At 40.0% G+C, this 27,221-nt stretch overlaps 1 protein-coding gene and 1 non-coding gene across 2 annotated transcripts in view; one reads left to right on the top strand and one right to left on the bottom strand.

Moving 5' to 3' along the window:
• timm44 (translocase of inner mitochondrial membrane 44 homolog (yeast)) overlaps positions 1-27,221 on the bottom strand; it is a 71,542-nt gene that overhangs the window by 35,522 nt on the left and 8,799 nt on the right. The window contains exons 2-9 of the mRNA XM_078555788.1: positions 21,326-21,436; positions 19,819-19,989; positions 19,659-19,739; positions 18,523-18,672; positions 10,316-10,455; positions 7,072-7,157; positions 6,864-6,956; positions 4,754-4,878 (exon numbers count right to left, since the gene is read on the bottom strand). Of these exons, the coding sequence (XP_078411914.1) occupies positions 4,754-4,878; positions 6,864-6,956; positions 7,072-7,157; positions 10,316-10,455; positions 18,523-18,672; positions 19,659-19,739; positions 19,819-19,989; positions 21,326-21,436 (957 nt within the window). The remainder of the gene's footprint in view (positions 1-4,753; positions 4,879-6,863; positions 6,957-7,071; positions 7,158-10,315; positions 10,456-18,522; positions 18,673-19,658; positions 19,740-19,818; positions 19,990-21,325; positions 21,437-27,221) is intronic.
• LOC144689293 (U11 spliceosomal RNA) lies at positions 20,228-20,362 on the top strand. The gene has a single exon (XR_013578627.1). It is a non-coding gene; the product is annotated as a U11 spliceosomal RNA (small nuclear RNA).

Here is a 27,221-nt window from a genome sequence, read left to right as displayed (position 1 = left end):
GATACTTCTTCTGACAGCGATGCATATACCTCATGAGCTCTACCTACCAATCTAGACCGTAAAAGCAATGTCCAAATTTCTTCTGGCTATTTCATTTGCTTAGCTATCTTTTCAAACAAAATAAAGAATGCCTCTACATCTCTTTCCTCAAACTTCAGAAGAGCCTGTACAAATTTAAAAATCTCCCCACTGGGTTTTGGGTTAAAAGTGGTTGTTTCACCATCAGAACCTTCCTCAGCATCTGACATCTGTTTTTTAACTTCCAGCCTTTTAAGCTGATATTCTCTTTCCCTTTCCTCCATTGCTAACTTCTCCATTTTCCTTTGAAATGCTCGTTCTATTTCCTTTTCTTCCAGCCATTTCAATTCCAATTCTCTTTCTTTTCCTTTTGCCTCTAATTCAAGCTTTTTCATTTGCAACTGAATTTTAGCCAATTCAACTGACTCACCCCCCTAGAGAACTGTTATCCCTTCCAATTTCAAATGCTGCCCTATGACTTCAATTATGTCTGCTTTCTTTGGCCCTGCGGTTAATCCTAACTGCAACTTATCCGCCAATTCTGTTAACTGTGTCTTAATTACTTTTTGTAAGCCAATCAGGGCTACATGTTTTACTTCCAGAAAAGTCTTAACAATTGTTAAAGGCATATTTGCAGTCTAACCATTTTAAAATCCCTCAACACCAACTCCTGAGTTCAATGTTCCTCTCGTATTTGTAGCCTTAAAATGCACCAACTCCAAACTAATCAAGGCATTTTAAAAATCCCGCAAAGAGATGCCAATTTTGTTATGATATGGCTGGTGGTATTTGCCAGGCTGACCAAATCCACAAGGGAAACTTGGCCACACTATCACAACGATTTTGCAATTTGTATTTATTACGAGGAGGCTTGCGCACTGAAGTCAGAAGTAATGAGTCCACTGCACCTTTAGAGATTTTAAAGGTTAAATTAAGACATTTATTAACAGGAGGAGAAACAGCTTAAACACACACAAGATTACAGTTACACGGTTATAACAACTCCCAAATTTCTACTTAACTAGGCTCCCAACTACACACCCCTTTAAGGCAACAGTCCAAATAGATTCCGAATTTATAAAGTCATCCAGCAATATTACCACAAGCACTGGACAATGGAATACCAAAGACTTTTGACACTACTCTGGTTACTGGAACAGCAAATTTCTGCAGGGGGGCTTGAGGCTCCTCTCCCCCCACCAAGTCTGTTTCACAAGGGCACCTTTCAAGATCTCACATGGCCACACCTCACACAGCCTTCCATCCTTCTTTAAATATATTTCTCCCTTTTTGATCTTTAAATCCCATTGTTTCAACTTGTCTTTAGAAGTTATTTTTCCCAGAATATAACAATCTTTCATGTTATCATTATGGCCAGCACTTTTGGGAAAAATCAACATAATAACCTTGCCTTATTTATCTTGCCAGTTGTGCACATTTTTTCACATCCCTTTGAAAACTAAACACTTCCCCACTTATCTAAAAATGCAAATGTTATTCACACCGTCTCTGCTGAGACCTCACCCTAGTTCACTCATCTCCATTTCAAATGCCTGTTTTACACCTAACAACCTAAACCTTGCAGTCTAATTGCCTCTAGTTTAATTAAATTAACCACACACAGAACCATACACACAAGCAACCCACAGTAATATTAGGAAAAATATGATTGTTGCTTGACAAATTAATGAAAAATATTTGGGAAAATACACTTTTAAACAAATATATTTGTGAGGGATATTAATTACCATAATAACAGTTAACGTTTCGAGCCTTCATGGCCCTTCGGCAGAACTGGAGCATAGTTAGAAGAAGGGAGAAATATAAATTGGTTTAAGGTGGGTGGGGGTGGTGGTGGGGGGGGTGGTGGAGAGACACATTGAGGGTGTGGTGTGGTGATTGTGGAGATGAGCAGATAATCAAAAGATGTCACAGACAAAAGGGTCAAAGAGGTGTTGAAGGTGGTGGTATTTGTCTGAGAAAAGTGCTAATTAAGAATGGAAGACAGGATATTCAAAGTACAGCTCTAGTGGGGGTGGGGTGGAATGTGGAACATTCCTTGTCCCAGTCCTACTCCGGCCCCCTCCCACAACTCTTTCTCCGCTACATCGATGATTACTTCGGTGCTGCTTCATGCTCTCGTCGGGACCTGGAAAAATTTATTAATTTTGCTTCCAATCTCCACCCCTCCATCATTTTCACATGGTCCATCTCTGACACTTCTCTTCCCTTCCTTGACCTCTCTGTCTCAATTTCTGATGATAGACTGTCCACCAATATCCATTACAAGCCTACCGACTCCCACAGCTACCTCGACTACAGCTCCTCACACCCCGCTTCCTGTAAAGACTCCATCCCATTCTCTCAGTTCCTTCGCCTCCGTCGCATCTGTTCTGATGACGCTACCTTCAAAAACAGCTCCTCTGACATGTCCTCCTTCTTCCTTAACCGAGGTTTTCCATCCACGGTCGTTGACAGGGCCCTCAACCGTGTCCGGCCCATATCCCGCGCATCCTCCCTCACGCCTTCTCCTCCTTCCCAGAAACATGATAGGGTCCCCCTTGTCCTCACTTATCACCCCACCAGCCTCCGCATTCAAAGGATCATCCTCCGCCATTTCCGCCAACTCCAGCATGATGCCACCACCAAACACATCTTCCCTTCACCCCCCCGACGGCATTCCGTAGGGATCGTTCCCTCCGGGACACCCTGGTCCACTCCTCCATCACCCCCTACTCCTCAACCCCCACTTATGGTACCTCCCCATGCCCACGCAGAAGATGCAACACCTGCCTCTTCACTTCCTCTCTCCTCACCGTCCAAGGGCCCAAACACTCCTTTCAAGTGAAGCAGCATTTCACTTGCATTTCCCCTAGCTTAGTCTACTGCATTCGTTGCTCCCAATGCGGTCTCTTCTACATTGGAGAGACCAAACGCAAACTGGGCGACCGTTTTGCGGAACACCTGTGGTCTGTCCACAAGAAAGACCCAAACCTCCCTGTCGCTTGCCATTTTAACACTCCACCCTGTTCTCTTGCCAACATGTCTGTCCTTGGCTTGCTGCATTGTTCCAGTGAAGCCCAACGCAAACTGGAGGAACAGCACCTCATCTTCCGACTAGGCACTTTACAGCCCTCCGGGCTGAATATTGAATTCAACAACTTTAGATCTTGAACTCCCCCTCCCCCCATCCCCACCCCGTTTCTTCCCCCCCCCCCCGCTTTTTTTTTTTCCAATAATTTATATAGATTCTTCTTTCCCCACCTATTTCCATTATTTTTAAATCTAAAACTAAAACCTTTAGTCTTTCCACCCCACCCCCACTAGAGCTGTACTTTGAATATCCTGTCTTCCATTCTTAATTAGCACTTTTCTCAGACAAATACCACCACCTTCAACGCCTCTTTGACCCTTTTGTCTGTGACATCTTTTGATTATCTGCTCATCTCCACAATCACCACACCACACCCTCAATGTGTCTCTCCGCTCCCCCCCCACCCACCCACCTTAAACCAATTTATATTTCTCCCTTCTTCTAACTATGCTCCAGTTCTGCCGAAGGGCCATGAAGGCTCAAAACGTTAACTGATTTCTTCTCCGTCGATGCTGCCAGACCTGCTGAGTTTTTCCAGGTAATTCTGTTTTTGTTTTGGATTTCCAGCATCCGCAGTAGCTTTTAGCTTTTTGTTTTTATCTTAATTACCATAATAGTCATTTGGTAGTACAGAACTTGAATATTTCTGCAAAAAAGAGACAATCGATCGAAGCTTTTCACCTTGCACTCATCAGGACAGCTTGCAAGATAAACAAACAGTAAAGGGAACAACAATCTATACTGCATGAGAAGAGAATGCTGATTGGTTGGCAAGTGGACTCTGATTGGTAGAGGCATTGCCATGGAGAATGCAGAGAACAGTTAACTGCCAAGTGTTTGATTCAAATTCAACCAGACAGCTTGACTCTAATTGGTCAAGGCATTTCCATGGGAAATGAACCAGGGAATGGCTGTCCCCCAAGCTGTTGTTTAGTTGGAAAAGGTGCAATGCATGGACATGCTCCTTCTGTCTGCAAAAGACAGGGCCCTCTGTGTGAATATATGTGGCTTCTAGCATGCGTAAGTGAGCTACACTGTGAGCCCAACTGATAATCTTAAAATTGATTTTCAGTGTAATTCTTAGCACAATCAGGATTTTTTTAGCAAGTGTTGTCCAATCACAGAATCTAATGTTGGACGCTACGTTTTGAGTTTTGCGAGCACGGGCAGGTTGGGTACAGTCAGTACTTTGCCCTTTGCAAACAGCCGAAGATGCGAGCTGTTTGATACAATCTGCCAGTTGCTGGGACGGCCATTCCCTGGTTCATTCTGCATGGAAATGTCTTGACTAATCAAAATCGACCTGCCTGGCTTGAATTTGAAACAAAAGCTTGGCAGATAACAGTTAATTATTCTCTGCTGCATTCTGCTGGCAGCAACTCTACCAATCAGAGTCTACTTGCCAACCAATCAGTACTCTCTTCTCATACAGTATAAATTTTTGTTCCCTTTACTATTGGTTTATCTTACGAATTGTCCTGTTAAGTGCAAGACAAAAATCTTCAATAGCGTGTCTCTTTTTTCAGAAATACCATAATACCACTACATTTTATTTAACTGATATTTTATAGTAAATTACATTTTTTCTAGATTCTCCCCCCCCACCCCCGGCCAAAAAAGAAATTAAATGTCTTCAGATACCTCCAGAACATTTGGAATGATGTCCCTCTCACATTGCTTTAAAAATGTGTCTTTATCAAAGCTTGGGTCAACTTTCAGAATTTCTGTTAGCACCTCTGACATTTCAGTCTTAGAAAACAGCCCCCCTGGGGAAACAAAGAGCAAACACAAGATCAGCGCAGTGCTTATTTTATCAAAAACAAGACAACAATCTTGAAATACTTCCAACAAATTAATAGAAATAGCCTGACTGCAGCCCTTCAAGGGTTCAACGTGTTTCAGAGCAAAAACAAAACGTCAAAAAGCTTCAGGTCTAGATAAGACTGCAATGCAAACTATTAGAAAAATAATCCCATTACAGCTCCTAATTTATTTAGAAACAACCTTCCCTTGCTGGGAATATATCTAAAAGCCAGTTTGCAAGATGCTTTGTGTCCAAAAATTAAACTCCTTTTGTGTGACAGAGAACCAACAAAGAAGTTGGAGAGGAAATCAAATTCAGGACAACCACTCCCACCCCATCACAGTACAGTGCAGTGATTTGCACCTTCCACTTGAAATTAAGCAGTTAAGTCTTTGTTTCTTCATCAAGTTTAGTCTGCTTGGGAGTTTCTGTTTTTGTCTCCACCCTGTTTTAATTTAAATTCTCTTTTGTAAATCACTGCAGGAATAAATGAGGCAGCATTTGTTACTGAACCAAGCCTGCCAGCAGATTAATCATAATAAACACCAGGGGGGTTCAATGGAAAGTGTGTGGGTTGAGACATCAGTCTAAAGCTAGTGGATAAAAAAACACACAAATAGAACGGCACCCCAGGTGCAGGTCTGTGTTTTAAAGTCTGCAAAAGGAAATTGAAGGGAAAAAGAAAATCTGACAGACGTACATGCAAGAAAGGTAAAATATTTGGTTTAAAATTGTGAATAAACATTTACATTTTCAGGCTGCCTCTTTATGAAGCAGAACTAGGGCCAGAAAAGGGATTCTTTAACAGGGCAGTGAGTGTTCTGCTATGAAGATAGACCAGTGATATTACTTTTAAACTGTTTGATTGGATCAACTAATCAACATATCAAATTATATTCAAACCCCACTAACAAGCCTCTCTCCTGAAGAAAATATCACTGGGGTACTGTTTCACAGGCATCTCATCAAGTGGTTAGTCTTCAAGTGTGCCTGTAGGTCACTCAACTGGGCAGGGCATTTTAGTTGAGCATAATTATGCCCTCACCTGATGTCCATATACACTTTTCAGGAGAGGACCCTGGACAGTGCGCAAGTGTACGAACCTAGGCTGTTGTGCTCATCCTACCCCAATGAATGCCAAGCCTGCGATTGGGAACTTACTGGTCTACTTAACTCAGCTACTCTAAACTCTCGGAGACATTGAGGAGCCCTTAATCAGAGTCTTAATAAAAGTAGCTCTAGAATTTTGTGCAAAAATAGTTTAGATTGTACATTAACCACAACTTAACCAAAGATCTATTACCTGCATCTTATCCTCACTAAGTCCCACTCCTTTATCACTGGTCTTCCCAATAATCATTGGCTCTTAGTCCACAAGGCATCAACTTTAAAATTCTTTGTCTGTTCAAATCTCTGCAAACTCATCCACCTCTACAAGCCAGTGGGTTCTTCATACTCTGGTCTCCTTTACACCCATCCACCTTCAGTGGCAGAGTCTTCTGATGTCAAAACCACACTCAAAACTCACTGCCTAAAATTATCAACCTCTCACCACTTTCAAAAGCCTGTTTGAAACCTACCTCTCTGACCATTTCTACAGACACATCCCTTAACTTGTCTCTCACTACCTCCCTCCCATTTTCTTTCTCATGATATGCTACATTAAAACTGCATTATAAATGAAAATTTTTGTTAGAAATTCAATTAAGATGTGTACTGTTGGGGGATGGAAGTGGGGTGACAGTGAGAAACAAAGGTTGCAGACAGCAAGCCATTTATTTTGGTATCCTGTATTTGCTTCCTGGTATTTTGAAGGAAAGCTGTCACTTGTCTGGCGTAGTCTGCTTTACTGCATTCAGATGTGACATTTAAATAAACCATATTTAATAATGCATTTCCTTCAGCTCCCACCTCCAGAACAGAGACAGCTCTCACATTTTCATTTACCTATTAAATCAGTGACTTTGTCTGTTATGGCTCTGGATGCTCTAATAAATGTGTTGTCACTTTCATCATATTTCATCTTCATTTCAAAGAATCCTATAAAGGAAAAGAAGAGAAAATTTCATTTATACCAACATTTAAAACAGAGTGCAAACTGATCAGATGAATCGTCAGGCATTGTCATCAAAGGATAGAAATGACTGATGCTCACTGTTAAAGACGACATTATTGTCCTTGAACTCCTTCCACTGCTGGTACCATTTTGAGTCTTTGTGCAGCACCATCCCCATAGCTTCTCTGTAAGAGAACAATTGAGATTGCAAATGTCAAGTCTGAGCATGGCTAACTGCTGCATATAAACTAGCGTCATTGATGGTATGAATTTATTTTAGCCCTGAGAGATGAATCATTTGAAATTCCTCACTAGTAGCTCTATCAATAGCTTAGCTTATAAAAGTCAGTGTGAAACCGCACCATACAGACCCAGAAGATACAGGTTCAATTCCTAGTCTGTGTTGAGCTAGCAATTTCAGCTAGGTGGCAGGAGGGACTACAATTAATCTCAACCTTAAGGATGGGTCCCCTATGATCTGGGTCATACCTTTACAGCTTGACACTTTGTTAAACTAGAGCATGACATGGGAATATCACAATAAGACCTTTTGCTGTGCGTACTGGATACATCTGCTGCATCCTGGACTCCTGCTGCAAATAGTAAATGCGAATGTCAGGAAGGGACTGGAGGAGTTTTGGTTATGACACTGTCCCCATTTAGTCAAATATCTAACTTCATGTATAAAAATGGGCATTCGGCTAAGGGACGGTGCCTGTGAAGTGGAACCTGAACACATCAATACACTCAGAAGAGGGTGAGGGAGGAAACCGATTAAAAAAGATTCTTCACAAGTTTAGTGCAATCTTTTTCTCCAATTTTATTACTTTCCTGTCTGTGAGTCTGGCACATTATCAGTCATGGCTGGTGGGATGATGTTCCCTCCTCAATCCTTTGTTCGTTCTTTCTGAAACATCACCCATTCCTCTCTGGCTGCTGAGAGCAATCAAGCAAGCACAGGACACTTCAATAACTTATATGCCAATAATCCAGCCGCCCCATATCTTCTTTCTGTAAACAAATGCATTCCCTTCTTTCAGGAAAGTTCTGAAACACAATGCTGCCTTATCGCTCCATTACCTACCCACCACTCCCCCTTGGAGACCCTATCATCTGATGTGCAAATACAACAGAGAGGCCGCTTTGTTCAAGATCACAAATAATATCCTCTATGGTTGCATTTACATTGCTCTCCATCCTCATGACCTTTCTGCTGCCCTTTAGCATCTGAACACTGTCTTCCTCCAACAATTCTTATTGGTTGCTCATGTTTATAGCACTCTTCCATTCGTACCTTTTCCCCAACGACAAAAGTCCGCATCCGCCAATGGCTTCCCCATCTAACCCACACTATCAACACTGGTATACCCCAGTGCTCTTTTTTTGTCCCACTAATTCATTGTCTGCATGGTTCTGTTGGTATCATCCAGAACCGGTTGTGTATATATGCTGTTGACATCCAGCATTATCTTTCTGCTTCCTCCTGTGTTTTTACCTTCTCTTCAATTATCTGTTTGACATTGTCTTATATGAACCCAAATTTGTTTCTATCTTAAAAATAAGCTAAAGGGAAATCATTCCTATTGGCTCCTGTCACTTAATTTGCTCTCACTTCAGTCAACCTTCCGTGAGTGTCATTTTATAAGTCTGGTGTTTTGGAACCTTGTACTGCTTGATCCTGAGCTGAGCTTCATTCACCAATCTATCATCTAGACCATCTTCTTCCACCGTTGCAATATCAGATGCCTGTGAACCAACCTATTTCCACGGCCAAGCCTCCAATCTGTCTCTTCATTACTTTGAGGGTCGATTTCACTAATGTTGTTTGAGTTGCTCTCCCAATTCTTCACAACTTGAAATGCATCACAGAATCTTACAGCATGGTAGGAGGCTTTTCAGCATATCGTGCCAGAAAGAGCTATCCAATTAGTCTCACTCAATTACTCTTTTGCTGTAGCCCTGCAATTTTAACCCCATAAAGTGTTTATCCAATTCTCTTTCAAAGGTTACTATTGAATCTGCTTCCACCACCCTTTCATGCAATGCATTTCAGGTCATAACTCAACATGTAAAAATATTTTCTCCTCATCTCACCTCTAGCTTTTTGTACCAATTCTCTTGTTACTGACTGTTCTGTCATTGGGAATAGTTTCTCCTTATTTACTCTATCAAAACAATTCTCAATCTTGAATGCCTCTATTAAATCCCCCCTTCAAATGTTCTGCTCTTAGGAGAATAATCCCAGTTTCTCTAATCTCTCTGTGTAACTGAAGTTCTTCATCCCTGGTATCAATCTAGTAAATCTCTTCAGCACCCTAAGGCCTTGACATCCTTTCTAAAATGCGAGGCCCAGAATTGGACATATCATTCCAGCCAAAGTCTAAGCAATAATTCATAAAGATTCCGCACAACTTTTGTACTCTATGCCTACATTTATAAACCAAGGATCCTGTATGCTTTTCTTTTAAAAAACAAACATCTCAACTTGTCCTGCAACCTGTCAGTAAATCCACACCTCCCCGCCAGGTCTCTCTGCTCCAGCACCCCTTTTACAATTGTACCATTTTGTTTTTATTGCCTCTCCTCATTCTTCCTACCAAAATGTAACATTTCACATTTTCTGTTAAGTATTATCTTCCATTGGCGGAATTTTACGGCAGCGGGATTTTACATTCCTGCTGAAGTCAATAGAGCTTAGAACGGCTCGCAGCGTTTTACAGCCCCGTCCCTGCTGCGATGGGGCCGTAAAATTCAGGCCCATGGGTCTGCCCAATCCACCAGGCTGCCTACATTTTCCTGAAGTCTGCTATCCCCCTTAATGTTTACGATATTTCTGAGTTTCATGTCATCTGCAAACCTTGAAATTATGCCTGTATACCCAAATCTGGGCCATTACTTTATATCAAAAAGATCCTTATTCCACTATTGGTGCCTACCCTTTCAACTACAATGCTTTTGTCACAATCTTCCTCAACTTACCCTCTCCTCTTTACTTTCAAAAGTCTATGAAAAGGCTTTTCTCATCAACCATTCTTTCAGTCTTGCTCCTTATTTTATCTGCTCCTTCACATTAAGAGCCCATTTTTTTTCCCTCATAAAATTCTAAGATGTAGGACTGATATGAAGTGTTCTATATAAATGTAATTTGCTGTTCTGCATGATTGTTGAATGACAGTAGACTAGATTCAGCTGTTATGGCCCAATGGTTGAAAACCTGCTGAAAATCATGGTCTAAGTTCACATCTTAAGAATAGTTACTTGGATAAGTAACAGAGACTGGCTAACACCCAGAGAAAAGACAAGAGGAAAAAACTGGCTGTCTAAATACCAAGATATCACATACTCATTTGGTTCAAATATTTTTTCCTGTGTCGTTTTATCTCGGGAAAAATCACTTCTTTTCCTCAGCGATGACGGTGACCGGTAGGTCCCACTCTGTCCAAGAACACTCTCATCTAGTTCCTTCTTTACAGATTCAACACTCTGAAAAAAGCAAAGGAATAAAGCTGACTTTAGTGTGATAAGGTGAAAATAAAAGCCAACTATTCTGCGTTTACTATCTCTACCTTCTACATTGCATCACTCCGCTCTACAGTTTTATGTGAAAATGGCAAATTAACAGAACTGCACATCAGCTCAAATGATGTCCAAGTAATCTGGCTAAAACACTTTATCTGAATAATATAAAAAATGAACATTCTGGAAACAAAAGGTGTCTGAAGCTGATGACAATGTTCTTTATTTGCATTCAAAAACCAACCAAAGACTGGAAGTATTATCTGGGCTTTGTGCTTCAAGGATTCAAGTCTTTCCTTTCTTGCAGGCAGAGTGTTCCTGAATCAGACATATTGAGAGTGGTCTTGCCCATAGAGGCCACTCAACACACCCAAGCCTTGACTGCTCACACAAGCTAGGAATAGCTGTGTTATGGATTAGGGAATCTGCTCAAAGTTTCTTCTAGCACATCTAGTCACAGTTACATTTAGTGAGGAAGTGTTGAGAACAACTTCTGGATACCAACACACAACACTCTCTGTCAGCTAGTACAAACAAACCAGTGAACCAGGATGTAATGCTCTGTTCTTTTGAGTGTCAGCCGTAGCTCAATTGGTAACACTGTCACTTTTCAGTCACAAAATTCCAGGTTCAATTCCCATTCCAGAGCTTGAACACAAAAATCAAGGCTGACACTCCAGGTACAGTACTGAGGGAGTGCAGTGGCGGAGCTGCTGTCTTTCAGATGAGGCATTAAATGGAGGTCTCATATGTTTACTTAAGTGGATGTAAAAGATCCCATGGCACAATTTCATAGAAGAGCAGGTGAGTTATCCCCGGTGTCTTGATCAATATTTATCCCTCAATCAACATCACAAAAAAGAACAAGTGGTCTGGACAATATCACACCGTTTTTTGTGGGGGTTTTCTGAGGGCAATTTAGCTACCTTGTTTCCTACATTACAACAGTGGCTACATTTTTAAAAAAAACATCATTGTCTGTAAAATGTTCTGAGATGTTCAGGGGTGGTGAAAAGCTCTATATAAATGCAGGTGTTTCTTGTTTTTTCTTTTTACTATTTAGTGATTAGCGACTAGATGTTGAACTGTAAATACAGTGCAGGTTATTAAGAGTGTCTCAAAGCTTTGTTGTTGTTCCATACAAAGAACTTTGGTTAGAATATGAGAAAGTTTTATTATTTGTCATTTGCAAACTCACCGGGTTAATTTTTCAATACATTATATGAAGCTGAGTTAGTGATTCAGCCAGTTTTCATTGAATTTTAATAAGCTAGAACTGGATCATCAACAACTGCTCTGACTCAATGTCTCACTTGTAAATAATTCAAAACTATATCTTGGTTTTTCAAAAATTTGTGTCATTATTGAAATCAATTTGTTTTCATATTCCATCGTCTGGGTGTGCTTAGTCTGTGCACCTGAGGTGGGAAGGAATCAGGCTGCAACAATTGCCCTCAGTGTCCCAGGGAAAGGGGAAGAGAAATCAACCAGAGTTGCTGTTTGCTGACAAGCAGCCCCACTGGAATATGTGACTGTAGTTGTTGGATGGGGAGAGATCTGAATTGACTATGATTTTCTCATGTTTGCCAAAGAGCATGAAGAATGTTTACTCAGGTAAAGTATTGCTGGATCACTGGTGCCTACAAAACCACGGTCGCACACAAGACAAATAACTTCACAAAATGAAGCAAAGCTTTAGAAAACAATTTTATCTTAATGTCTTATGGTGTCTGATGTCTCTTTTTTTAGCTGTTTAGCCTACTCACCAGATGGTATTTTTATTCACTGGCACTGTTCCCCAGGGGATGTCAAAAAGCATCAGTGTGTTTAATTCTGTGAAACTTATTGACTTGAAGAAATGTGCACAAGTGAATAAAAATCATTAGAGGCGCCTTATTTACATAAAATCTACATATTCATAAGGCATCTTTCTTTTTTAAAAATTGCATTTACCCAGTGCTGGGAGTTAAACTGCCAGAATGTCATGCTGCATTAATATTTTTCTAAATGGCTATAGAACTGTTCCACTGCAAAAGATCTTTAAAATGTTATTGCTTTAAATGTAATCACTGGGCTGGATTTCTATTCTTTATTCTTTTACCTGCCACATGCTACCCCCAGGACAGCTGATTTCTGCCCATGTGACTCAAAACCAAATTCTACAACTATCCTGAGCATAGATACCCACCTTCACTCAATACAGCTACTGGGACTGATTCTCAGTGGTTGTCACTGTCCCAGCAATGGGGCTTTCTTCGAACTTCATCTCGATTTATTCTTTTCAACATCTCCTGATTTCTGAAGGAGTGGTCACACAAATTTGATTTTACACCAACAGTAGTTGTGTGCAAAGCTACCAGTCTGTCACTGGAACTTTGGGGAATGGGATACCACAATAGCTGACAGATTCTAACTGGTTCACTAATGTCCTTTAGGTATGGTAACTTACCACCCCAGCTTCATCTGCATGTGACTCTTGCCCACACTGTGTGCTTGACTTTAAATTCCCTGTAAAGTGCCAGTTAAGCTTAGTTGTTTAAAGCACATCTTCAAGCAACACAGCAATCACAATTTCTGCAAGGACTTCAGTTGACAGAGAAGGCTCAGTGTCACCCTCACAGGACAGCTAGGGACGAGCAAAAAATGTAGCTTTGGTAGCATTGCCCAAATCTCCCAAGAGCAAATAACAAAATAATGTTCATCTAGCAGGTAAGGCTTTTGAGGTAGTGGGATTGGCATGTGGCCCACTGACACATTTATGTGGACTCCAGAGACTTTAGCACATAGTCCATGCTAATGCCTCAATGCAGTACTAAGTAGCGCTGCACTATATGAGGTGCCGTCTTTTGAACTATCTGCCCTCTCAAGTGGACTCAGATTCATGGCACTATTTAAAGAAGAGCAAGGGAGTTCTCTCTGGTGCCCTGGCCAATATTTACTCTTCAATGCGTATCGATGATCTGGTCCTTAATGTACTGCTGGGCACTTGCTCTGCTTAAATTGGTTGCCACGTTTCCCTACAAGACAACAGCGACCACATTTCAAAAAGTACTCAATTGGCTGTAAAATTCTTTGGGACACCCTTAACTTGTGAAAGGGGTTTTACAATTGCAAATTTGTTCTTTCTTTTACTCCTAATAATTCCAGACATTATCTCAACTATTGACAGATGGTGGAGGGGTTGGTGGTCATGTTCAATCCCAGGAGTGTTTGCAAGCTCAGAAAATGGGAGTTGCATTGACAAACAGGTTACATCAGGCAAATATCTTATTCAGGGTGGCAATAGTGATGCAGTTGGCCTCAGGGCCCCAGATTAGGGTGGACAAAAATCACCCTGGGCTCCTACCCTTGTTCACCATCCATTGACCACACTGCTGACAAGTGTGTGCATGTGTGGAATAGACTCAACCTGTGATGCCCCCATTGAGCTGTGTGTAATAATCAGTAAGCTACGCGAAAATGGCTGTTAGGATAGAATACTTACAAGTTCCTGGCAGACATGGACTATGCATTGGTGCTGCCTTCAGAAGTCTGGGAAATGTGATTTGAGGGGGTGGGGGGGTGGAAAAGAACAACAATTTTTAATAGGTCCCAACAACCAAATTAGCCTCAGTGATGCAAGCAAATCTCAGAAAAGATAACACTTTAGCATCAAATTTCATTCCACTTCTTGGATGATTCATGGAACGGCAGCATTGTTAGTGAGCCCAAACTTGTACCAACTACTGGCAAAAGTCCGTCTACCTGCACAGCTTCAGGCTAGTTGAATAATCGAACAGCCAACCCTTTGGCATTCATGCTCTACTTCTGTTTCATCTCAGGGAATAGCCTACAGTTTGCATGCCGCACACTAATGCCTCTATAATATTCCCATGCTGTGCTTGGACACAACTTTAGTACATCCTAGACTAGTATAGAGTGAGCACTGCAATTGGTGCTCTTAGCATCATTGACAGCATAAATGTTCTACCACAAGGAGGCCTTTTCCTCTTCCATCAACACAATGGGCTGTTGAACACATCACCAGAGTGCACTTCGCTACCTCAATCAATTGTTCATTCACTGAAGCGATTTCTGTTGATCGTAGTTTTCTCTGCAGCTATGTATTGCCTTTGCTCAAGTGTCAAGGGCCAATTTTCCTGAACCACAGTCAAACCCTGAACCATCTTGGTCCATGAATTCTACAAAAACTGCAAATGGAAATTCACAGGCATCAAGTGGTTGGCTCTGAATCTGTGGGAGGTTATGCCAATTTAAATGGACTTCTCACCTCCTAAGAATGCTACAATTAGTCAATAACCTCATACAAACAGTTTTTCAAAATAAAAACATTGAGTTTCTTGTTATAAAGGTGCAAAGTTCTATCAAACATCAGAAAAGGTCAACAAATCATCAGAAAGTTCCCAGAGTAAAGTCACTGCTAGATAATTAGACCTTTCCCTATCAGTCATCATTCTTGACTAAACACAGAATGTCTGCTGCGAAGTCATTTGATTTCAGGATCCTGAAAATGTAGAATACAAATTAACCGATCCTGACCTAACTTGAAAGATCCACCTTTCCTGACCACTGAAGGCTGTAATTGTAAGGAAATTGTGTTTGAAATGGCACCTTAACATCCTTTTCTGACTTTCAATCCACCGACCCTGAAGGCTTTGGTTTCACAAGTTCATTCAACCATCAGTATTTCAAGTGATCAATATTCATACTTAAGCTTCAATAGTGTTGGGAAGCTGTTGAACCAGAGTTGAGTTTTCCTGGTCAGAGAACAGGAGCAAGTCCCTCTCTGACTGAGAAGGCTAACTGTTGCTTGTTCTGTTGCCCCAGATGAGATCAAATTAGAGCCCAGACTGAAGAGCATACAGAATATAAAGTCTAGATGGAAGAGACTACCCATCAACTCCACCCATTGTGGAGTCAGCATAAAATTATTTCATTATGGACTCAATTGATTACCAATTATCAGTAAATTCTTGTTAGGCAAGGGAATCAAAGGTTATCGGGGTTAGATGGGGGTGTGGAAATCGAAACACAAGATGATCAGCCATGATCTTATTGAATGGTGGAGCAGGCTCGAGGGGCCGAATGGTCTACTCCTGTTTCTATTTCTTATGTTCTTACTTCAAGGTACATCAATTTCCTTTCGTAGTCTCTTCTGAAATAATAATCAAACAATGCTACTAATATCTCTTTTAGCCTTAGCCCAATTTTCAACAGATGTTGGGCAAGCTCCTTTTAATGGTCAATGCCCTGGATGGGAACCAACTTCACGATGGTCACTGAACACCATGGAGAGGAGTGAGTCATAAAGTTGTACTGAATACTGACAGGGAGTTTAGAACATCAAGGAGGCTGAGATGTTGCAAGCTGTCCTATGAGAGTGTTTCCAAAATAACTCTTAAGGTTCAGGACGACACCACTGTCCTAATAGATAGAATGGTCTTGGGTGAAAAGGCTGTAAGAACTTTATCAGTCCTATGCTGGCGGGTCATGATATTTTGTTGGTTAAACTTCAGCGCTACTTCTGTACACACTAAGATTTAAATCCCTTACCCATTCAATTCACATCTAAGCTCTCCGAACTGAGTTCAGGCAGTGTATAGGAATCAATAGGGAGTGCGCAGACTGCATCAGGCAAACATAAATGCTACTGTGTTAATTTCTCAACAGCTTGGTGCGAATGACTCAGCTGCACAATGGTCTACCAGGGAGTTCTTCTGATGGCTATCTTTACCTTTATAAAAATTGTGCAAAGCATGCGGGAGGTATAATGAGACTTTCATGTACTGTATCCACGCACTATCACAATGCCAAAACATACATCGACATCTCTGTGTCACATGTATCTACCAAAGAAATGAAGTTAATAATTCCTTGACATATTCCTCCAACTCTGATTGTTTCTGTATCCTGCCTTCATTTGTTCCACCATTTGCAGTCATGCCTTTGGCCCCATACTCCCCATTAAAAACCTCTGCCGTTCACCTCCCTCTCCTTTTTTAAGACCCTCCTTAAAATCTACCTATTTCACCCCCCTAAGCTTTGAGCAAGGGTTGGCCATGGTTCAATTGGCAGCACTCCCACCTCTTGAGTCACAAGCTTCCGGGTTCCATTCCAAGGTTGATACACCGGTGCAGTACTGAGGGAGCACTGTACTGTCGGAGGTGTCATCTTCCAGGTCAGACGTAAAATTGAGGTCCCATCTGCCTGCTCGGGTGGTTACAAGAGAACCCACTGCACTATTTCAAAGAAGAGCAGGGGAGCCAGCCCGGATTCCTGGCCAATATTTATCCCTCAATCAACATCACACAAAAAGTACCAAATCAGCTGATTATTATCACATTACTGTTTGTGGGAGTTTGTTGTGCGCAAATTGGCTGTCACGTTTTCTACATTACAATCATGACCACACTTCAAAAGTACTTAATTGGTTGTAAAGCACTTTGAAACGTCCGGTGGCCATGAAAAGCGCAATATAAATGTAAATCTTTCTTTTTTAATCCATCTTTTTGAATATGCCTCTATGAAGCATCATTGGATATTCTTCTACATTAAAGGCACTATATAAATTTAAATTGCTGTTGTTGGAGCTGGCATCTGTGGAACCTGTACCCCAACTGAATAAGAAACAGTGCCTTTTAGAGGAGGGCTGTAAGACAAATTTCCCTGACTGCACACAATTTAAATGATACAAACTGAACTGCAGGTTTCTATCACCCATCTCATGTTTGATTAAGGAAAGCACATATTCACAGCAGTGAAATGGCTACATCTGTTAAGCCTTCACAGATAAACCTCAGTATTTAACACTTCAGCACATCTCCCTCCATTGGTGTTACAAGAACCTGCCCTGTATGCAGCACTAAACTATCAACACTAACCTCGACCAATTTATGTAAGGGACATTGAAACATTAATTCCGCACATATCAGTTCAAAATGAAAACGGCTCCTCACATTTAAAGAGAGCATTAGTGCCCCCTGGTGTATGAGTGGATACCCCCATTTGGTATATTGTACAGAATCAGTGAGACCAGGAACCTGCTCCTAATGACAAATTAGTGAGCTCTGCTGGAAAATGCGCGTGTGTGTATGTGTGCATATGTGCTTGGTGGAAGGTGTTCTGACCAGACTGCCTACAGACCTCTGCTTCTGTTTAAAGGTTTGCTTGAAAACAAGCCATACCAGTTTTTGGAGTTTGCCAACATCAAACAGTTTAGTGCGTCTAAACATACCAACGGCATCCACAAGGAACATCACAAAGAGTTTAAGTAATGAAAAAAAAGAGAAATTAGTCCTAGAGTAACACAGCCTGTAGAACACACCTTTTGAAATATAGCAAGCTTGACAGTCATTCTACAAATATTTGTTATCTGTGTTCACCATTCTGTGAACATTTGACTTTTTAGGCAATTCTTCATTAAGGACCGATAACAGTGATAGAGACACTACAATCTCCTCGTGAGACATCATATTATTGTATAACATAACTCAATTTCAGTTTCAATTTGCAATCCGTGACAAGGCATTAAACATAGATATTCAACCTGTAGCATGGGTCCACATCCCACTATCTAAGTCCAGTCCTTAATGCACTTACATTTCTTATTTACTGGTTTATTGTGTTCGAGTTCTTAGAAGTTTGAAGAAGGTTGTTGTTAGTGTTGCTGTTCCATTGGTAAGTAAATCTTACACCAAGAACACCAGGTTCTCTTAATACCAGCAACTTGAGGTCTATGAAACTTAATGCTGAAGATGGATTTAAACTTTGTATGTGACACTGAGCCTCCACAATACATATCTATGTGGCCCACAAAGATGCTTGTGGTAGTCAGATTATTAATAGGACTTGCTTTTATGTCGCAACTTGAAATATCGCCGAGCAATGCCCTACATGGCTTCATATTAAGAATTGCATTGAAGTGCAGTCATTGATGTTATGCATGTAAATATGGCAGGCAATATTGCACACAGCAATGTCTTACAGTAAACAAGATTCAAATCCAGGTAATCTGCTTTAAGTGGTGTTACCTACCTGAGATATTGCTTTGAAAGCAGTGGTTTTGCCGATCTTCTCCCCACTCTTGCTGACTGACTCTGCAGACTGCTTTGCTGACTTTGCTGCTTCTTCCACCCCTTCCCTTATTTTCTTACCAATATCCGATTTACCAACTTCATCTAGACTCTGTAGTATAGCAAAAACAGACATGCTAAAAACAAATGTTCATCAAACGGCATTATTACCATCAGAAATACTGAAAGCAAGGTGATAAGATTCTCTTCCCAATTATAGCTCTTCCTGAGCTATAGTTCCACGGGTGCTGATAGCCTTTTTGGGTACCTCAGCTAACTGCTCATTCGAGACAGAATCAAGAGTCTATTCGACTGTGAATCATATCACAAGTCTCCTCTGCCCTCACCTGACATCCATGCACTTGCACATTTTAGCAGGAATCACAACAAAGGTCCTGACTCATTTTCCCCATTCTAACCCAGAGTCAGTGCAGACAATTACACCACCACCTTTGCTGACCCAAGAGAAATCACCTCAAGGGGAGTGGCCAAAAAAAGGTTTACTTTTGTTCAGCTTATCTTTGCTTTTGATCCACTCTCTTACTCCATATTTAGTGATTTAAATTTTAATTTACACTATTCATTAAGCAACCTTTTTAATATTTAATTTGCTCTTTACTTATTTAAAATAGGGCTGCCACCTACATTCCCTAACTAGCTAAATGCTGTGCTCTGAAAGCCAAACAGGAGACTGTAATTAGAATACTCCACTGAGGGCAACTGGATCAAAAAATAGGGCAAAAGCTCAGTTGACAGTCATTATCCTACATCATCTGAGTATGCAAAGAAATAATTCATTAGGCATCACCGAGAGTTGAGCATCACTAAAACAAGAATGTTATTGGCTGCACTGGAAGGGCTGAACATATCAGACTAACGCAACTAAGAACTCCATCAGCCTGGGGTCAAGCCCTGTGTGTAGTATTTATGGGGATTAGAGAAAACCAGTGGAACTCACATCTCACTACCAGTTACAATGAAGATGAGGGAATCCAGACCAACGAATGCTTCATTTGTGAAGCAGAAATTGAGAAAAATAACTTTCAAAACTATTCCCTAATTAGAGGCATTTCTGGTAAGCCCTCGAGCTGGACTCACCTCTTTAACCGTTTCTGAAAACTCCTCCAACTTCTTCTTAAGAACTTCAGAGGTTTTGACTGTCTCAGATTCAATGGTTTTCTGAAAAATGAAAACACTATTCAATCTTAGTAAAATTACAAATTTGTGCCTCTAACATATGAGAAATTAAAAAACTTACGTATTTTTTCCTTGCTCTCTGCAGGGCCTCTGATTCTTCTAACCTTTTAGCTTCATCTCGAAATTTCTTAATGCTATCCTTCATTTCTTTGTTTTTTGCTAGTTCCTGTTTGATACTATTTAATAAGCCAGAGAGAAAGCCTTTCCTCCCTTCTGATGCATAACATCGAACCTATAAAAAGAAATTTGAAAATTTAACACAAACTCATCAACTTGGTTTTTTAAATCTATCAGTGCTTTGTCACTCAGTCTTTCCATAGATGGTACCTCCCTTCACCATCCTCCCCTAAAGGCAAATGCTCCTCAGTATGGTAAGGACAGAGATGGAGCATAGGATTAAAGCACGAGAATGTTGCCATTTGGCATGTGTTTATGTTGATAATGTCCAATCACCAGCAGGTGCATCATTTAAAAAGGGTTTCTGCTGTGAATGGCACATGGAAGAGGCGCTTGCGCTTTATCCATGCAGAGTCGATATCAAGAGATTTCGGAAGCACAATTTTTGTTTCTTGGAGCTGCTGGTGATTGTTTGTCTCGGCGCACCGCAAAAAAAATAAATTAACATAGTAGAGGCAAATCATTACAATAATGGAGGAAAACCTTCCCTTCAGTGCATTCAGACCATCATTATCAGAGCTTTGGTTATACTCGGAGTACTGAGCTCAGGTTCAGGCATGCAACCAGTAAGGATTTATTAGCTTTGGATTAGGTACAGCCCAGATTCACCAAAACAATACCAGGGCTTAGAGGTTAAATTCTGAGGAAAGATTTCTTAAACTTGGCTTGTATTCCTTCCAATTTAGAATTTTCAGGGGTAATCTAACTGAAGGGTTTAAGATTATAAGGATCAGATAGAGTAAATACAAATAATTATTTCCTCAAGTGGGGGAAATCCAGAACAAGAGGACACAATATTAAAATTAGAGCGTGACCTTTCACAAGTGAAATTAGGAACCAACTTAGTCACACAAACGATAATGGAAATGTGGAATTCTTTCACCCAAAAGGTTGTGAATGTTGGATCAATTGAAATTTTTAACGCTGAGATTGATATTTTTATTAGGTAAGGGTGTCAAGAGCATAGATCAAAGATGGATAAATGGAATTGAGGTACAGATCCGCATGATCAAACTGAATAGGCTCAAGGGGCTGATGGGTTTACTATGCCTGTTCCTATGTTACTATCATATTGGCAGAAAACCATCAGCAATATTAGAGGTAAACCATCCAGTTAGTGACAGCAAGCTATCCGTATAGTAGCAGCAAACTACTACCACAGTATAGGTAAAGCATCACTATGTTGGAGATTAACCATTAAAAAAGGATAAGAAAACCCGATAGCCAGTTTCCTTCCTCCCCATCCCTTATATTCCAGATGTTGCTGAGGCAGCAGAAAGTCCAGTGGCTCAGTGAGGATAGCAGCAGCTGGGCAATCACAGGTCGCATCTCGATATGGGTGATAATGTAAAAAAAAAGTATGCTTTTCTTGTCCACACTGTTTATATTACCTGACACTGGTCTATAGACGAACGGTTGCATATCCTGTATACATGAGTTCTGTTGAGTGCTGGAACTTGAGACCTTGTAGACAAAAGGTGAATACTTCTTGCTAGGCATATCTGGGGAGAGATTTATGATAAACATTAATTAGAAAGAACTTGCATTTATTTAGCATCTCTTATCATTTCTCTCAGGACACCCAAAAGCAATTCACATAAAATGAATGACTTTTGAGTCCAGTTACTGCTGTTCTGTGAGCAGCATATCACAAATTGCAGTCATATCAATGGCAAATTAATCTAGTTTTTTTTTGGCCAGTTGAGGAAGAATAAACAGGACACAGAACACCCCTTCTTCTATGGGGAGTGCCATAGATGAGGTGAGCCAGAAAATAACACAACACACATTTGTAAAGAACCTACCAAGTATTATGTTAATATGTCTCAAGTGCTTTGCAATTGAAATACTTGCATTCATGTGCAGTGACCCCTGTTCTGTAGGGGAACACCATGACCATTTTGCACCAGAAATATCCCACAAACAGCCATAGGTTCATGTATAGCATTGTCACTTCAGAAAAGTTATTAAAATCTTTCAAGTGCTTGATAGAATTCCTGACAATTTGATTCAAGTACTTCAAATATCTGTACATTGGTGGCTCTGAATGTCTTTATTCTAAGTTTAGCCAATGAGATGAAATAGTCTGGACTGTGGCATCAAAACTAATTGGATTGGTCCTATTAGGTACTACTCTCCACCCTATTTTCATGAATGCCTCACCGAGTAAATAAAACTTGAGGCCAGGAAAGTCATCCGGGATTATAATTGATGATCCTGCTGCGTTTAGATTAATTCAAGAGGCCAATTACTTCAAACTGAACCAACCTGTTTAAATTCGCAGCACAGAAAAATTTTGAAGAGAAAGGACAAATCAATCCTAAAATTTTATTTTCTGCTAGTTTTCTCTGCTCTTGAACTTTGTTGGAATACAGTTCCAAGTGTGTTAGCCGCTTATTATTCAGATGAGCCTGGATTGCTAGTTCTGGCAATGATTTGATTGCCAGGGACATCACAGCTGAATCAATCTAATCTTCATATATGTATTTTTCAATTGAATCGCTGGATAGTGATCAACAGCAGGAACTTTGACTGTTTCCTCCCTTAGCCTAGGGGTGCAGGGGCCAATTCTAATGCTTCAGGCTGATATCAATGAACTCGACACAGCTCAAATCTCATCTTAAGTCAAATCATGGAGATTCTATCTCAGTATACTACTCCAGAAAGATTCATAAATATTTCCACAAATAGAAATACATGCAATAATTAGAGAATCAAGGTTGGGGTTTTGAAAATGTTTCGTAAGTTTCTCACTGGTTCGGGGTACTGAGCCATAGAGACCACTCTTCAATCTTGAACAATCCTAATAAAGCTATTTGATTCTTGTCAGAATAAAAGAGAGGGTCCTAAAAATGATCTCTATGTACCTTGGATGGAGTTTGGAGGTGGTGCCATGTTTCCCACTCTAATAGTTAATGTTCTAGCTGGAACTTTGTTCTCTCAGTCTAAATTGAAATATAATTACCTACCTCTGGAGCCCTAGTACTGAGAGTGCGCTTTACTAAACACACTTGCAGTTAAATCCTTATTAAAACCAAGAGAAAACTGGATGCTGAAACTCTGGAGTAAAAACAAAAAATGTTGCAAATACACTATAGGGCTATTGGCTATGGCAAGGCAGGTTATCATTTTCAGTGGGGCCCTTCCAGAAATATTCATCTATCTTTTCTTTCAGATATTGTACTGACAGGTTTTTTTTAATTTTTTTTAAATTTGATTTCAGTTAAATTTACATGCTCAGTTTCTGATCTCTTAGTTTTGAAATCATATCCTTAAGCCTTATTGGCTCAATTTACTTCAAAGACTTTCCATTGTTTGATAATTTAGCCATTTAAAAAATCTAACCATGCATTATCTAATACTTTGATAAACAGATTTTTTTTATTGTAACAAACTAATCAAATTCTGGGAAATACCTCTTTCTGTCTCCTAAACCTGTCCAATTCATCAATGTCGCTTTGGAAATTTGGTGAGCAAAACTGAATGCAATTTTCTAAATGCAGTTGACACTAATGGATTAGAAATGCGAGGAAGCACATGTCCAGACTCCACAATCCAGACAGAAAACCTCAACATCTAATCACTTTCTTTAGGACTATGCCAGTGCTCCAAAATTTTCAATACTTGATTTACTCACCAAGCTCATCAGGATACTGAGCAAAAAACACATAGCACATTGAGACACCATATTTCACAATTTTTAAAAAAAACTTTTAAACCATTCAGTTTTCATCCTGCTCTGTGAAGCCACATCATTTATCATTAAATTCATTGGCCATGACATGCTATAGTTAATGCTTCAGATGACATAATACATTTTAATAGTGGCCAGACACTCCACCAAAGGTTGGAGACAGAGCTTACTCATAATGGTCAGTGGAGTCACTCTATAGCCACGGGCTGGCCTTAGTATTAGGAGTCAAGGGAAGAGAAATCAATTTTCTGTCCCGACTGATATCCCAAGTACTTAAGTGAACATCAAATAAGGACAAGGTCCGGTTCAGATCTAATGCTTTCGCTGCACCAATTGAACTGAAAAATCTGTCAATATCTAGGTTCAAGAACAGCTAATTGGACTGGCAACAACTGTGGAACCATACTCCAACACTCCTCACTGCCTTCTAGAGAGGAGCAGAGTATAGTCTTATCAATGAAGATGTTTGCACTCATCTAATTTTGGACTCTTGAGCGTCCTCAATTTTAATCACTCCACCACTGGTAGCTGTGCCTTCAGCTGCCTGGGCCCTAAGACCTGAAACTCCCACGCTACTCCGCTCCCCTGCTCTCCCTCACTTTCCTCCTTTAAGACATTTCTTAAAACCTGCTTCTTTGACCAAACTTTTGGTCATCTGATCAAATATCTCCTTATGTGGCTCGGTGTCATATTTTATTTTAAAATGTTCATGCGAAGCACCTTGGGATGTTTTATTACATTCAAGGTGTTGTTGATGCTGTGCTAATTTAGCAGGCAAGTAAATCTCCCATGGTGTTGCTTGCCAAGTTGAATGATAATGCTGCTTTCCAGCAATTGGAACATCAAACCATGTTACGTGCACATATTGTTCTGTGCTCAGGCATTGCTGTATTCAACATAGCCTGTCCCTTTTAAGAGTATATCTGTCATTCTGAAGTCAATTAGAAGTTAATTGCTGATGGTAAAGGATATTTGCAGATTGGTTGTGGGTGCTGGTAAATTGCTGTCCCAGATCAGAAGAAACCAGCATGAAATTAACCACCCATCCTAGTTATTTTATCTAGAAAGGGATGTCAAGTGTTAACAGTCAAAACTTTTACATATAGAGAGAGTTGGTCTCTCGTGGCATTACTTAGGGGAAAATGACTGTTGTTCTCTTTCCCGAACACATGATCTAGAGCAACACCTGAAGAGTCAATTGTCTAAAATAAAAGCTATTGGGAGCTGCAAGATGAAAAATTCAACATTTCTAAACCAAATACTTGGTAAATCGAGAAGTGTCTTGGTGGAATGAATAATTTACATATAAAATAGATAAAATATACACATTGCATTTATGTATCAGTAGAAAAAAAAACAAAATTAAAATAGACCCAACTCTGAATTATTACGTTTATTTCTACCTTTTAAACAATAGTTCTGTCAGTAAAGTCATCTTTAAAACATAATTCTACTCATCTTAAGTTAAAGTAAGGCAATTTTTTTTGGCTATTGATTCTCGTGATAAAAAAATGGCTTCTCATAGCACATGGAGAATATTGAGAATAATTTATTATCTCAGCTACATTAGAAACAACAAAGGTCGCAACCATAAAACTGGTTCCTCGAATCAAAGGCATTATCTGTAGCCATGGTGTAATTACACCACTCAAGCAGGTTTATTTAGAGTGTTATGACACAGCAGTTGGTGAAGGCTGAGTTGTTTAAAATCCCAGAGTGAAATTTTAAACAACTGTCATGACCTATATTTTCAACTGGTATGTTTGAGGTACAACTCTGAATTCAGAAATGAAACCACCAAGCCTCCAGAGGATTTTTATATAAATTAAACATTTTTAAATTTTACAAGGTATAAAACACAGACACATGTCTACAAATTACTACCATAATAACGATTAAACAAATCCCCAAATTAATCACTCCCCAAGGCAACAATAACCCACAGACTTAAACAGACACCAGGCAAAGCACATTTTATCTTACGAATTCAAAAAGAGGTTCCTTTCAATTTGGTTCCTTCACAGACACAGTGGTAGGCTTACAGGCTTAGATCTTCCATGCCTCTGACTTCCACACACAAAACTCTTCTATATATACCTAGCCTTCCCTTTGAATGTAAATTCTCATTGTATCACCAGGCTCTTTGAACTCCACCTCTTCTAACAATAGTACCAATTTTATTAGTAATATAAACACATTGCTTGGTGTCTCCTAGCTAGGTGCAAGATTTCACCCACAGTCTTTGAATGGTTTATTCAACAAAATGCAAATATACCCTCTACCTTACAGTTTACATCTCAAAGAAGCTATGCATCAAAGCACCCAGACTAGCTGGCTTTAATCCAATTAAGACACACAGACACAGACCCTACTACAAGCCTAATTTGAGGTGTCAGCTGTGGCTCAGTTCATAGCACCCTTGCCTTTGAATCAGAAGGTTGTGGGTTCATGTCCCACTCCCGGAAACCAAGAACTGTGATTGTACTTGAAAGAGTTACAATCTGTGACTGTTGATAACTCGAAAGAGTTACAAGCCTAATTTGAGGTGTAAGCTGTGGCTCAGTTCATAGCACCCTCGCCTTTGAATCAGAAGGTTGTGGGTTCATGTCCCACTCTCGGCAACCAAGAACTGTGAATGTACTCGAAAAGAGTTACAAGCCTAATTTAAAGTAATTTCTAATAACATTATATACATTAACTTGCTTCACAACAAGAGCACAATGGTGTTTTTTGTTAAACTAATCATTTGAAACCCTAATGTGCAGTATAATGATTAGCCTTTTAGCCCAAAATAAAAAACAGCTCTTACTTTTCTTGACTTAATTTTCTAGCCTTTTTTCATGTTAATGCTATCCAACTGGAAAAGATTGAAAGCTGCAAATGAGATGTTAAAGAGCCACACGTGGCTCTGGAGCTGCAGGTTGCAGATCCCTGATCTAGAGTGACAATTTAATGTATTAATCCATGACTGCTGCATTTTCAGATAGTCACAAAAGATCATTACTTTATTTACTTATGTAAATAAGTGTAAGTCTGTGTGGCAATAGATATTACTATGGTAAAATCAGTATATTTAAGGTGCTTTCATGAGTTATTTGAACACTATCATTTTTTGGATATTTATTGTGTAATAATTAACTAGGATATAAAATGGATATATTCCTAAAAACTGAAAAGCAGTTATATCAAAGCACAGAATTTATGGATAAAATGATGCTTAATGAATAATCTCAGATTAACTATATGGTGCTAAGGAAAATCACAAGGTGCATAGAAAATATACTGTATATCGCAGTGTATAAGTAGACCCGGCATATAAGACTACCCCATTTTTTTCAGAGCCAAAGATCATGCACTTGCATATACTCGGCATGTAAGTTGATCCCCCCCCCTTTCAGCTACGAAATCCTGCACTCCTATTTGTAGTCGGCATCAATTTTTTACCCAAGAATTATATGTTCTAATTACCTTATACTGTGATCAAGCAGGCAACAAGGGCTGTGTTGCAAAGAAAACGCACAGGCGTTTTAGAAACGTGCACGAAGAGCAGACAGTACATGGCATGGTAAGTGACAAACAGAAGTATGAAACGG

The sequence above is a fragment of the Cetorhinus maximus genome, chromosome 13 (assembly GCF_964194155.1).
Source record: "Cetorhinus maximus chromosome 13, sCetMax3.hap1.1, whole genome shotgun sequence".
NCBI lineage: Eukaryota > Metazoa > Chordata > Chondrichthyes > Lamniformes > Cetorhinidae > Cetorhinus > Cetorhinus maximus.
The sequence above is the reverse complement of the archived record's forward strand: the minus strand, read 5'-3'. Positions and strand labels throughout refer to the sequence as shown.